Raw genomic sequence first — 13163 nt, forward strand, 5'->3', positions numbered from 1 at the left:
GATGCTCTTCTGGAATGCCGTCAGGTGGGCGTGGGTCAGCTAGCCCAGGCTCAGGCCCACCCCCCTCCCCTACACACACCTGCAGGACCGACAGGGCGCCATTCTTCCCGTAGCCAGAGCACACCACGATCTCCAGGTCTGGCTCAGGGCTGTTCTGGAACTGCACAGGGGCTGGCGTGAGGCCCGTCCTCCGTCCCCACCCCTCCGCCTGGCCGATGAGCCCATACTCTGCCACCCCAGTGCCCACCTCTTCCGAGAGGAAGGCCGGCTCGCCCATGGCTGCATTGGCACAGGGTCCGATGTTGAGGATGCTGTCACACACCTGCCAGCACACCAGCATTGGGTCAGTCCCGCCAGGTGTGGGGCGGGCACCCCTGCAGGCCCAAACCCACCTCAAAGGAGTAGGTGGCCAGCTGCGTGCCCGACTGGGCCTCGCTGCCATACACTTCGATCTCGTCCACCTCATCCTGCGGCACCGTCGAGCTCCCTGCAGGACACAGCCTGTCAAGCTCTGACCGGGTCAGGGCCCACCTGAGCCCGGCCCACAGCCCTCACCTGACCAGCCTCCTGTGGGGTCCACTCGCTTCTTCTTCGAGGGAGGCTCCTCCTGTGGGGGGGAGGCAGAAGTTGGTCCCATCTGCCAACTCTGCAGCGCGGTGGGCAGATGGGCAGCGAGGACCCACAGGCCTAGGGACCCACCTTGTCAGCAGCTTCGCGGACCGCACTGGCCGGGGGCTCCTGCAGCTTCTCCGTGTACTTGAGGAGGAGGGAATTGCCCAGGCGAGAGCCCAGGAACAGGTAGCCAGGCTCCATGGTGACCATCTGAAGGGAAAGGCAGTGGGGGTGAGTGCAGGTCAGCCAGGACAGGCCCAACCCCCAGCCCCAACTCACGCTGGTGGTGAGGACGCTGGCGGCTGCCTTGTCGAAGTGGAAGGCTCGGACGCTGCGCATGCCGTCGGTTACCAGGGTCAGCACGTAGCTGCAGGGCAGGCAGTAAGTGGGCAGGGCATGGGGGAGGGGGCAAGGCAGAGAGCCGGGCACCCGGCTGCGTGGGTGGGGTTGGCGGGCGGGCTCACATTTCGCCTCCCTTGAGGGAGATGACCATCTTGTCGTAGGAGATGAAGGCAGCATGAGCACAGTCCAGGGTGAGCCGCACACCATCCTGAGTGCCTGTGAGGGCAGGAGGCCACTGCTGTCACCAGCCCTTCCCCTCCAGGGATTCTGCTATAGGGCATGTGCACTCCTCATGCCCTATAGCAGGGAGAAGTCGCCCTGCCCTGGGGAACGGGATGCTGCAATTCCTTCTCCATTCTCCTCTACGGATTCTTTTGGGTACATGCACACACTGGCCCGGCAAGCCAGCAGGTCTGGGACTCAAGCCATGGTAGTCCACGTGGGACCCCAGTGAGCTGGCCTTACGCCACCTGTTGGTCCCATCCACCAACCGCTCTAAGGAAGGCCAGTCTAGACCTGCACCAGAGCTCTGAATCCCGCCCGGCGCCCTGGACTGGGCTCCACCCCCCTGCAGCCGTGCCCCTGGGCCACCTCACGCCTACCCTGGCCACTGCCCACCCACACTCACGCAGGGGGAAGGCTGTGGTGCCCGCAGTCAGGCTGTTGAGTGCGACGCCGTAAGGAGGGACACTCTGGTTCAGGTACAGCAGCGAGTTGACAGCAAAGACCACCACCCCACCTGCAGAGGGCACAGGCTGGTGGGCAGGCTCGACGCCCACACCTCTCCCCACTCCCCGAGCACACACCTATGGGCTTGGGCACGGCCAGGGCCTGGGTGCAGTCGAAGGGCAGGCTGGTGAGGGACCAGATGACCGGGTGGACCCTCTGCGTGATGTTCAGCGAGATGGCCACGATGGAGCACGTGTCCTGCCTCACGGCTACCCGCCTGGACAGCGGGTGAGTTAGCGGCCACGACACTCCTCCGCAACCCCACCCCACCAGCCCACCCGGATGAACAGCCTCTGCTAGGCTCACCCCGGCCAGGTCTGGTTGGGCTCAAACAGGATGAGCAGGGTGGGCTCGTAGTAGCCATGCAGGAACTGCAGGTCCACAATGTTGAGCAGCTTTTCGTCCAGGGCACGCACGTCGATGATGTAGCTGGGCAGGAAGCTGGATCTCTGCCTGGGAGCCGGGAGCTGTGAGCAGCGGGTGGGGTGGGGGTGGGGGCGGGTGCACCAGGGGTCTGGGGGCTCAGCCACTCACCCCTCCCCGACGAGCCCCTCGTGCTCCTCAGCAAGGCTCTCCCTGCGGAAGGGCAGGACCACCAGCCGGGTGCCATAGATGAGCATGGCGGCGCAGCGCCCGTCGGGGTCCACCCGCACTCGTGGTGTGTGCACATTCTGCACGAAGCCGTCCTGAGGACAGAGGGTGCTCAGCGAGCCACAGGCAGGACGCTGCAGTGGGGCGCTCACAGAGAGGGAGACCTACCCGAAGCTCCGGCTCCTCGAAGTAGTGCAGGGACAGGGTCTTCAGGTCATGGGTGCCCGGGTCGTACTCCACCACTGACAACTGAGGGCGGAAGTTGCCTGCTTGCCACCCACCCGCCCACTCACCGGCAGCCCCACCCACTCACCAGGCGGGCTGCCCGCACCACGCCCACCAGGCCCGCCCACTCACCTTGGCGTCCTTGAAGCTGAGCAGTAACGCGTCCCTCTTGGCCCCCGCCAGCTGCACGCTGGCCATGGACATGACGTTGCCAAAGAAGGAGAAGGAAGCCACCAGCTCCAGCTTCTCCCGGTGGGCTTTCCCCTCTGGGGGCGAGGCAGCCAATCAGCCCAGGGCCTCGCCGGCCCCCCACAGCCCCAGGGGCAGGACCCAGGCAGCCACCTCTGCTCACCTGTGCTCCTGTCATTCTTGGTCAGAGCCTGGAAGAGGGAGGAAAGGAGTGAGGGGCCTCCCACCCGGAGCCGGAGCCGGAGCCGGAGCCGGAGCCAGGGCCTGCCACCGGAAGCCTGGGCAACCCTCCCCGTGACAGAGCCTGCGCACTGGGTGCTCCTGGAGGCAGCCGGCTGCGCAGGCCTAAACCGGCCAAGTCCTTCCCCAGGCCACCCCCCAACTCCTCCACGTGAGCCCCGACCTCACAGCTTCCCCGGCTGCCCTGGCAGCCCCCAGCCCACCTGGCTGGGTACCCACAGTCCGCCCCGCCCCAGGCAGCACTGCAGGCGGGCTTTGTGGCCCAGAGCTCCCGCCCAGGGTGCCCACTGGGGTGCAGCTACCTCTGGTAGGGGCTTGGCCCAGGTGAGGAAGACAAAGGCCCCAAGGTCCCTGCCTTTCCCTAAAGCAGGGAGCTGTCTGTTCTCGGTGACTAAGCAGCAATGGAGCCAGCACCGGCTTCAAGACAACAGCCCCTCAAGGCAGGGTTCAAAGCAAGGAAAAGGAAATATTTTTCATAAAGTAATTGTGCTACTGGGAAAGCACCTAAAAAGAGCTGCTAGAGGAGAGCCACATAAGCAGCTTCTTAAATGCAGAAGAGGTACTCTTAAAGTCAGTGCCCACTTTCAAACAGCAGAGAAAACTTCAGGCCCAGAGGTCATTGCCAGCAGATTCTACCAGACATTTTAGAAATAACGTTTTTTGGGGGGCCACTGAGTGGTGTGGTGGTTAAGGTTCTGGACACTCCCACACGGACAATGATGGTTCAAGTCCCGGACCTGGTGGCTTGCTTTCTCACTTTCACTCTCTCTTTCTATGTCTCTCTCTAGTCAAATTAAAATAAATGAATGAATTAGTTAAGTTAATAATTCTTTTTTTAATTTAAAAATTAAAAACAAATAGATAACATTTTTTGAGGGCCAGCAGGTGGCATGGTGGTTGGGGAGCTGGACTCCCACGTGGCTGACTGCAGTTCAAGTCCTGGACCTGGCAGCTTGCTTTCTCACTTTTTCTCTCTCTGTCATTGATAACTACAGTGAGTTAAAATAATAAATAAAATAAAATGATCTTTTTTTAAAAAAAAAGAATGTTGGGACCAGCAGTTAGCGTAATGGCTGTGTCGCTGGACTCCCACGTAGTCAACTGTGGTTTGAGTCCTGGACCCAGTGGCTTAAAACTCACGTCAGGCGCGTGTGCGTGCGTGCCCAAGATCCCGAGAGGAGAATGGAGAAGAAGGGATTGCGGCGTGGCCATCCTCCTGGGGGGTGGTTTCTCACTTTCTGTCTCTCTGTCTCTCTCTCTCTTTCTGGCGAGCACACGCGTCCTATAGCAAAAACTTCTCAAAAAAAAAAAAAAAAAAACGTTTTTAAAATTTCAAAAACAAAACAAAACAAAACAAAAAAAACAATGGCTGATGATACCCCCAAGGAAATACAGGCAGCGCCAATACCACGGGCCACCAGGTGGGGCAAGTCACCCCACTCTTCTATACCTGCACAGACGCCCACGTGCAAGGGGCACTGGCACCTCTGTGCCTTACTCAGGAGCAGCAAGTTCTCACTGTAACTCCCCACATGTCAGGTGTGAGGAGAGAAGTCTGCTTAGCACATATAAAACAGCATTTGATAAAATTCTCAACCCATGCGGGCCAGCAGGCGGCATGGTGGTTAAGGACACTGGACTTCTACATGGCCAACTGCAGTTTGAGTCCTGGATCTGGTGGCTTGCTTTCTCACTTTCCCTCTCTCTCCCTCTCGCTCTCTCACTCTGTCCCTCTCTGGTCAAATTTTAAAATAAATAAAATGGCTATTGTTTCTGGACTCCCATGGAGTCGACCGTGGTTCGAGTCCTGAACCCGGTGGCTTAAACTCACACAGGTGCATGTGCGCGTGCCCAAGATCCCAAGAGGAGAATAAAAGAGAAGGGACTGCAGTGTGGCCATCCCCCCGGGGGGTGATTTCTCACTGTCTGTCTCGCTGTCTCTGTCTTTCTGGTGAGCGCATGCACCCTATAGCAAAAAGCTCCCCCCCCAAAAAAAAAAAATTCTCAACTCATTCACGAGAAGAATCCCTAGAATCGCAGGACCAGTAGGTCGGGTGGGTTTGGGTGTTAAGGCGCTGGCCTCCAATGTGGCCCACCACAGTGGGAGTCCCCAAATGCCTGAGAGGAGGAGGTTCTAGAAGGGACCACAGTATGGCCATCCCCTCTGGGGGTGATCTCACTTTCCCTCTGTCCAGTGAGTGTATGAGCCCATGGAAAAACCTTCAAAAACCTCGGAATAGCAAGAGTACAAAGGAACTTCCTTAATCAAATAAAAAGTATCCTCGAAAAGCCTATAGCAGAATCAGCAAGGTGGCTTAATGGTTATGTCGCTGGACTCCCACAGAGTCGACCACAGTTCGAGTCCTGGACGTGGAGGCTTAAAACTCACATCAGCTCGGGAATCAGCAGTTAGCGTAATGGCTATGTCGCTGGACTCCCACGTAGTCGACCACGGTTCCCGTCTCGGACTCGGTGGCTTAAAACTCACGCCGGGCGCGTGTGCGTCCGTGCCCAAGATCCCGAGAGGAGAAGGGACTGCGGCGTGACCATCCCCCCTGGGGGGTGATTTCTCGCTTTCTATCTCTCTGTCTCTCTCTGTCTGTCTGGCGAGCGCACGAGCCCTATAGCGAAAACCTCTCAAAAAACCGCTCTCTCACTCTGTCCCTCTCTGGTCAAATTTTAAAATAAATAAATAAAATAATTCTTAAAAAAATAAAACAATTCTCTGGGACCAGCAGTTAGCTTAATGGCTATTGTTGCTGGACTCCCATGTAGTCGACCGTGGTTCGAGTCCTGAACCCGGTGGCTTAAACTCACACAGGTGCATGTGCGCGTGCCCAAGATCCCAAGAGGAGAATAAAAGAGAAGGGACTGCAGTGTGGCCATCCCCCCGGGGGGTGATTTCTCACTGTCTGTCTCGCTGTCTCTGTCTTTCTGGTGAGCGCATGCACCCTATAGCAAAAAGCTCCCCCCCCCCAAAAAAAAATTCTCAACTCATTCACGAGAAGAATCCCTAGAATCGCAGGACCAGTAGGTCGGGTGGGTGTTAAGGCCCTGGCCTCCAATGTGGCCCACCACAGTGGGAGTCCCCAAATTCCTGAGAGGAGGAGGTTCTAGAAGGGACCACAGTATGGCCATCCCCTCTGGGGGTGATCTCACTTTCCCTCTGTCCAGTGAGTGTATGAGCCCATGGAAAAACCTTCAAAAACCTCGGAATAGCAAGAGTACAAAGGAACTTCCTTAATCAAATAAAAAGTATCCTCGAAAAGCCTATAGCAGAATCAGCAAGGTGGCTTAATGGTTATGTCGCTGGACTCCCACAGAGTCGACCACAGTTCGAGTCCTGGACGTGGAGGCTTAAAACTCACATCAGCTCGGGAATCAGCAGTTAGCGTAATGGCTATGTCGCTGGACTCCCACAGAGTCGACCACCGTTCGAGTCCTGGACGTGGAGGCTTAAAACTCACATCAGCTCGGGAATCAGCAGTTAGCGTAATGGCTATGTCGCTGGACTCCCACGTAGTCGACCACGGTTCCCGTCTCGGACTCGGTGGCTTAAAACTCACGCTGGGTGCGTGTGCATGCGTGCCCAAAATCCAGAGAGAATGGCAGAGAAGGGATTGTGGTGTGGCCATCCCTCCGGGCAATGATTTCACGCTTTCTGTCTCTCGGCACAACGTCCCCATTCCCCTCTGTCATCTGGACACCTGCTTCCGGTGCCCTACGAGGTCTGTCAGAGCAACACCAATAGCAGAGCACAGCACCCAGGAACATCAGAGCCCAAAGAAAAACTAGACAGAAAAAGAAATGCTGCCTTCATAAAAGTTGCCCGAGAGGCCAGCAGGTAGCTATGTTGCTGGAGTCCCACATGGTAGACTGCAGTTCGAGTCCTGGACCTGGCAGTTTGGAACTCACACCAGGCACAGGTGCCTGCGTGCCCAAGATCCCAAGAGGAGAGTGAAGGAGAGGCTCGTATAGCCATCCCCCCAAGGGGCAATTTCTGGCTTTCTGTCTCTGTCTCTCTGGAGAGTATACACACCCTATAGCAAAAATCTCTAAAAAAAAAAAAAAAGAGAGAGAGAGAGAGAAAAGTTGCCTGAGATTAGCTGATCATCATGAATTTGACGCTCTCCCTCAGTTTGGGAAAATGTCTGGTCTTTTTTTTTTTTTTTTTTAAGGATCATTTTATTATTCCTTCAGCTATTGTTCCTGTCCTCGCCCCCAACTCCACGCCCAGAGTTCCAACAGCATGTTAGATCATTTGACTATGTCCACATATTTCTTAAAATTCTTTTTCACAAACATGAAGTGAGAAGACAGTGAAAGAATGTTTTAAGGAGCTGGAGAATAAAGTCAACTGAGAATTCCTTTTTTCTTTTTGCTGTAGGGCTTTCTGTGCACGTGCTCAGCAGAGAGACAGTGAGAGGGAAAGTGGGAAAGCACCCCCGGGGGATGGTCATGCTGCAGCCTCTTCTCTTCCACTCTCTTCCTGGGATCTTGGACATGCACACACATGTGCCCAGTATGAGTTTCAAGCCACCAGGCCTGGGACTCAAACTGCAGTCAGCCATGTGGGAGTCCAGCAACATAACTGCTATGCCATCTGCTGGTCCCTGACAAGTGGGTCCTTTCTTTTCTTATTTTTAAGAATTATTTAATTAAATTTTATTGATTTATTTATTTTAATTTGACTAGAGAGGGACAGAGTGAGAGAGAAAGTGAGAAAGCACGCCACTAGGTCTGGGACTCGAACTGTGGTCACTCGTGTGGGAGTCCAGCACCCTAACCACCACACCACCTGCCAGCCCCAAGAACTGGGTCCTTTCTGATGAGAAACCCACTGCAACTCCAGAAGCACAGTGAACCTACGGCTTGACGTGGGAAGGGCTGAACTTGGAGACTTCCCACCCATAACCATGTAGGTCTTTGCTGGAAACTAACACTCGTTTTCAGAACGCGTCCTCTGGTTTTGTCCAGACTGTGGGCTCCTGTCCCGCCTAGCTGTCCACCACAACTGCCAGGCTACATGCTACCACATCTCCAGGCCACTCTCCCCGGCCCCAGACCGCCCGCACTACCCGCCTTCCCTGAGGACTGCGGGTAAGCTGGTCACCACCAGAGCTAAGCTTGCCCTTATGAGAGAGTCCTGGCCAGGTTCACGACAGTTCACGAGGGGCTGTGTCCTCTTCCGAACGGGCCTAACGGGCCTGGGCAGGGCCTGCTGTGAGGGCGGGCAGTGGGGTCAGGACGCCATGCCTGGTCTAGGTCTTCCATGGCCGGTCCTAGGGTCCTGAGCTCCCGTTAATACCCCCGTTCCAGGCCAGCCAGCTACGATGTGGGAGGTGGGAGGGCTGGGAGGGCAGGGGGCAGAGAAAGAGACTCGTCCACCCACAGCGCATCAAGGCACTGCCGTGCTCACTGCACCTCCCCAAATGCCTGTATGCAGCGAGCGCTTCACAAGCTCCTGCAGAAAAAACACCCAAAGGTATTCCAGTGGGCTCTCAACCCACGTGTTAGAAACGTAATGTGGGGCTGGCAGGTAGTGTGGTATTTAAAGGCAGTAGATTCCCACTTGGCCAATCATGGTTCAAATCCTTGACCTGGTGGCTTCCTTTCTCACTTTCTCTCTCATTCTCTGGTCAAATTGGAAAATAATAATAAAGTTAAAATAATTCTTTTTTTTTTTTGAGAGGTTTTAAAATAATTCTTTTTTTAAAATGTAATGATATAACAACCACTAATTTGTAAAAGCTGACTAGCACCAGAAAAAAAAATTTACTGGAGTTAAAAAACTGAATCTTGGGAGCTAGCAGGTAGCGTGGTGGCTAAGGGTGCTGGATTCCTACATGGCCAACCACAATTCAAGTCCTGGACCTGGTGGCTTGCTTTCTCACTTTTCATCTCTCTCATTCTGTATCTCTCTGGTTAAAGTAAGATAAACAAATAAAAAAAAAAAAAAACTGAATCTTGGGACCAGCAGGTGGTAAACACATGCCATGCACGTGAGCATGTGTGCCCAGAGTCCTGAGAGGAGAACGGAGGACAGGGGGCTGCAGTGTGGCTACCCCTGGGGGGTGATTTCTCTGTCTCTATGGCGAGCATGAGTGCCCTATAGCAAAAATCTTACTTATAAACAAAACAAAACGAAACAAACAAAAAATCCCTGAATCTTGGGGCCAGTAGGTGGTGTGGTGGTTAAGATGCTGGACTCCCACATGGTCAACCATGGTTGAAGTCCTAGACCTGGCGGCTTGCTTTCTCACTTTCCCTTTCTCTCTCTCTCTCTGGGCAAATTTAAAAAATAAAATAAAATAATAAATACAGTTGGGGACCAGCAGATGGCATGGTGGTTAAGATGCTGGATGAACCACAGTGCAAGTACCGGATCTGGGGGCTTGCTTTCTCACCTTCTCTCTCGCTCTCTCGCTCTCTCTCATCAAGTTAAAATAAATGAATGAATAAATTAAAAATAAGTAAATAATTTTTAAAAAATAATATAAATTTAGTTAAGGACCAGCAAATGGTGTGGTGGTTGTGTCACTGGACTCACACATGGTCAACCACAGTCCAAGTCCCAAACTTGGAGGTTTGAAACTCACTCTGGTGCATGTGTGTGCATGCCCAAGATCCCAGAGCAGAATGGAGAAGGGACTGCAGCATGGCCATCCCCTCTGGGGAGTGATTTTTCACTTTCTGTGTCTGTCTCTTCAACAAGCACATGCACCCTATAGCAAAAATCTTTCTAAACAAAATAAATAAAGTTAAATAATTCTTTTAAAATAATAATAAACTTACTCTTTCAGAGTCAGTAAGTAGCGAAGCAGTTAAGGTACCAGATTCCCATGTGGACTATGGTAGTTTAAGTCCCAGACCCAGTGGCTTAAAAATCATCCTGGGGGGACCAGCGGGTGGCGTGGTGGTTAAGGTGCCGGACACTCCCCCATGGCTGACCACGGTTCAAATCCTGGACCTGGTGGCTTGCTTGCTCACTTTTCTGCTTTCTCTGTGTGTTTCTCTCTCGTCAAATTTACATAAATTAATGAATAAATTAATTTTAAAAATCATCCTGGGGGGACCAGCGGGTGGCGTGGTGGTTAAGGTGCCGGACACTCCCCCATGGCTGACCACGGTTCAAATCCTGGACCTGGTGGCTTGCTTTCTCACTTTTCCTCTTTCTCTGTGTGTTTCTCTCTCGTCAAATTTACATAAATTAATGAATAAATTAATTTTAAAAATCATCCTGGGTACATGTGTGTGTGTGTGTACTTAAAAACCCAAGAGGAGGGGACCAGCAGGTGGTGTGGTGGTTAAGGTGCCGGACACTCCCCCATGGCTGACCACGGTTCAAATCCTGGACCTGGTGGCTTGCTTTCTCACTTTCCCTCTCTCTCTCTGTCTCTCTCTGGTCAAATTAAAATAAAAATGAATGAATAAATAAAATTAAATAAATAATTATTAAAAAAAAAAAACAAGAGGAAAATGGAGAAGGGATTCCAGCCTGGTCAGGGGTTAAAACTCAGTTTTAAAACTCAGGCAGTTTCAAAATTCGGACAGGGTGGCTTAAATTTATGCCAGGCCTATGTGTGTGCCCAAGATCCCGAGAGGAGAATGGAGAAGGGATTGAGGTGTGGCCATCCCCCCGGGGGGTGATTTCTCGCTTTCTATCTCTCTGTCTCTCTCTTGTCTGTCTGGCGAACACACAAACCCTATAGCAAAAAACCTCTCTTAAAAAAGGAGGAAGAAGTAGACCTTTGCCAGCCCTGACCACCTGCTGTCAGCTGCTGCTCTAAACCCTTGGGCGGCCGCCTCTGCAGAGAAGCAGGGATGTGCTGCTCAAGAGAAGCGGAGGGGGGGGGTTGGCAGGTGACATGGTGGTTAAGGGCACTGGACTCCCACATGACCAACCACAGTTCAACTCCTGGGCCTGGCAGCTTGCTTTCTCCCCTTCTCTCTCTCTCTCTCTGTCTGTCCTTCTCTGATCAAATTAAAATAAATAAAGTTAATTTAAAAAGTTAAATAATTTTTTAAGAATTACTTATTTAATTTTATTTGTTAATTCGCTTATTTCAATTTGACTAGAGAGAAACACCCACAGAGAGAGAGAGAGAGAGAGAGAGAGAGAAAGTGACAAAGTAAGCCACCAAGTCCAGGATTTGAACTACGAATGGCCACGTGGGAGTGTCCAGCACCTTAACTACCACACAACCTGCTGGCTCAAATTTTGAAAACATCTAGAAGAGAGAAGCTGGGGGAGCAGCCAGTGGTGTGGTGGTTGGGGCGGCTGGATCCCACAAGGCTGAGTGCACAGTTTGTTTTATTTATATTTAGTCACCGTACATCTTTCCGGTGTACAACAGTTTCCCCCAGCATGAATACAGTGCATACTAGTCACGTCAAAGAGATTACCATACACGTATCATCAGCAGATAACTTTCCATTTTTGCGTTTATCAAATGTGTTTTTTCCCTGATCCCCTCCCTCTCACCCGACTACCCCGCCACATTGTCTCTAGTATCTAAAAATATGGAACACTTCATGTATTTGCATGTCATCCTTGGGCAGGGACGTGCTAATCTTCTCTATATTGTTCCAATTTTACTGTTTGTGTGGCTTAAGCAAGCATCTGACTGCGCAGTTTGGGTCCAGACTGGTGGCTTGAAAAATGTGCCCAGCATACGTGCCGATGTGCCTAGAATCCCGAGAATAAGGGACTGTGGTGTGGCCACCCTGGGGGAGGCTTTCTCACCTTCTCTCTCTCTCCCTCTGGCAAATGCATTCATACTCTATAGCAAACTTACAAATGTGTATGTGGGGGGTACATGGCGAACTCCAGGCCGGTGGGCGGGTGCGTCTGCTTATACACGGCATACATGGCGTGATTAAGGTGCTGGACCACATGGCCAAACGGGGCCAGAACTGGTAGCTTGAAAATCATGCCAGGAGTACGTGTGTGCATGCTCAAAATCCCAGGAAGAGAATGGAGAAGGGATTGTGACATGGCCATCCCCCAGGGAATGAATTTCTTACTTTCCCTTTAACTGTCTCTGTCTCTCTCTGGCGAGCACACATGCCCTTTGGAAAAAAACCTCTTAGAGAAAGAAAATGAGAGAGAGAAATTGGATCCCACCCACATGGTGATGGTGGCTGGAACCCCTGACCTAGTCAGTCTGAAACGTGGCAGGCATGTACAGGAACACCCAGAAGCAAGGGTGGAGGGCTGGAGGAAGAGGGGCTGGTAGCGCAGCCAGGCCTATGGAGGGCACACCTCTCCACCATAAATGAAGAAAAAATTAAAAACATACAAAGGTGAGCACCTGCACCTGCACCTGCACCTGCTTTATAGGGAACAGTCTATCCCCAACACCCCTTGCACTCCACACCAGGCTACCCTGCACACCTCCCACCCTCAACTGTCTGTCTGGCCTGTGCACAGGCTGTTCCTTCTGTGTGGACAGCGGTCAGGTTTCTGCACTTCTGCTTGGAATACCCTCTGGTCCCAGACCTGGGCTAAGTGTTAACTCCTTCAAAAACAGTCAAGAAGTTGCCTCTCTGCTTAAGAATCCCTGTATTTCCTCTACCAATAAGTTTGACCCACATCACTAAAAACTCTGCCAGTCGTCTTTCCTCTACAAGAGGCCGGCAGGTGGTGTGGTGGTGAAGGCGCCAGACGCCCACAAGGAGTAAGGATCGAGTCCCGGACCTGGCGGTTTGCTTTCTCACTTTCCCAAGTGCACCATCTCTACTCCCTCTGTCACACCCTCTATGGCACTTATTGCAATCTGCAAAGTATTCAAACGAATGCAGTTGCTCGGCCGCCGATCTCCTCCCCAAGGCGTCTCCAGTTCGGTTCCCCACAGTCCCCCAGCTGGCCAGCACACAGCAGGCATTCGCAACAGCTCGCCGGAAAAAGAAAGCGCAGTAAGACGCCGAGGCAGGGCGCGGGAGAAGTGGGGGACCGAAGGCGCACCGGGCGGGCCGGGCGCAGTCCCGACCAGCCTACCTCGGCGTCGCGGTTGAGGCGATACACGTAGAGCTGCGAGGTGCCGGCCACCACGAGGTTGCGCTCGCTGTTGTTGAAGAAGTTGCAGTACATGGCGAACTCCAGGCCGGTGGGCGGGTGCGCCTGCTTGTACACGGCATACATGGCGCCCAGCCCGCCGCGCGGGACCGACCACGCAGGAGGAGTGGGGCCGCGCGCGGGACAGCCGCACCGCCTCGCTTGCCGCCACCCGCCC

At 53.3% G+C, this 13163-nt stretch overlaps 1 protein-coding gene and 1 non-coding gene across 4 annotated transcripts in view; both read right to left on the reverse strand.

Annotated features, from left to right (window-relative positions):
- The window catches only part of CPSF1 (cleavage and polyadenylation specific factor 1), a 19009-nt gene extending 5853 nt beyond the window's left edge, over positions 1-13156 (reverse strand). For all 3 annotated transcript variants that reach the window (XM_006162432.3, XM_014593264.2, XM_006162431.3), the window contains exons 1-15: positions 12929-13156; positions 2852-2879; positions 2632-2765; positions 2443-2523; positions 2218-2369; positions 1990-2136; positions 1761-1900; positions 1583-1693; positions 1077-1170; positions 892-979; positions 700-822; positions 556-607; positions 393-487; positions 248-322; positions 80-160 (exon numbers count right to left, since the gene is read on the reverse strand). In XM_006162432.3, the coding sequence (XP_006162494.1) occupies positions 80-160; positions 248-322; positions 393-487; positions 556-607; positions 700-822; positions 892-979; positions 1077-1170; positions 1583-1693; positions 1761-1900; positions 1990-2136; positions 2218-2369; positions 2443-2523; positions 2632-2765; positions 2852-2879; positions 12929-13072 (1545 nt within the window). In that variant the 5' untranslated portion in view covers positions 13073-13156. The remainder of the gene's footprint in view (positions 1-79; positions 161-247; positions 323-392; positions 488-555; positions 608-699; positions 823-891; positions 980-1076; positions 1171-1582; positions 1694-1760; positions 1901-1989; positions 2137-2217; positions 2370-2442; positions 2524-2631; positions 2766-2851; positions 2880-12928) is intronic.
- On the reverse strand, positions 11446-11549 carry LOC114004768 (U6 spliceosomal RNA). The gene has a single exon (XR_003546833.1). It is a non-coding gene; the product is annotated as a U6 spliceosomal RNA (small nuclear RNA).
- Positions 13157-13163: the final 7 nt, after the last annotated feature.

The sequence above is a fragment of the Tupaia chinensis genome, unplaced genomic scaffold (genome assembly GCF_000334495.1).
Source record: "Tupaia chinensis unplaced genomic scaffold, TupChi_1.0 Scaffold140061_1, whole genome shotgun sequence".
Classification (NCBI taxonomy): Eukaryota; Metazoa; Chordata; class Mammalia; order Scandentia; family Tupaiidae; genus Tupaia; species Tupaia belangeri.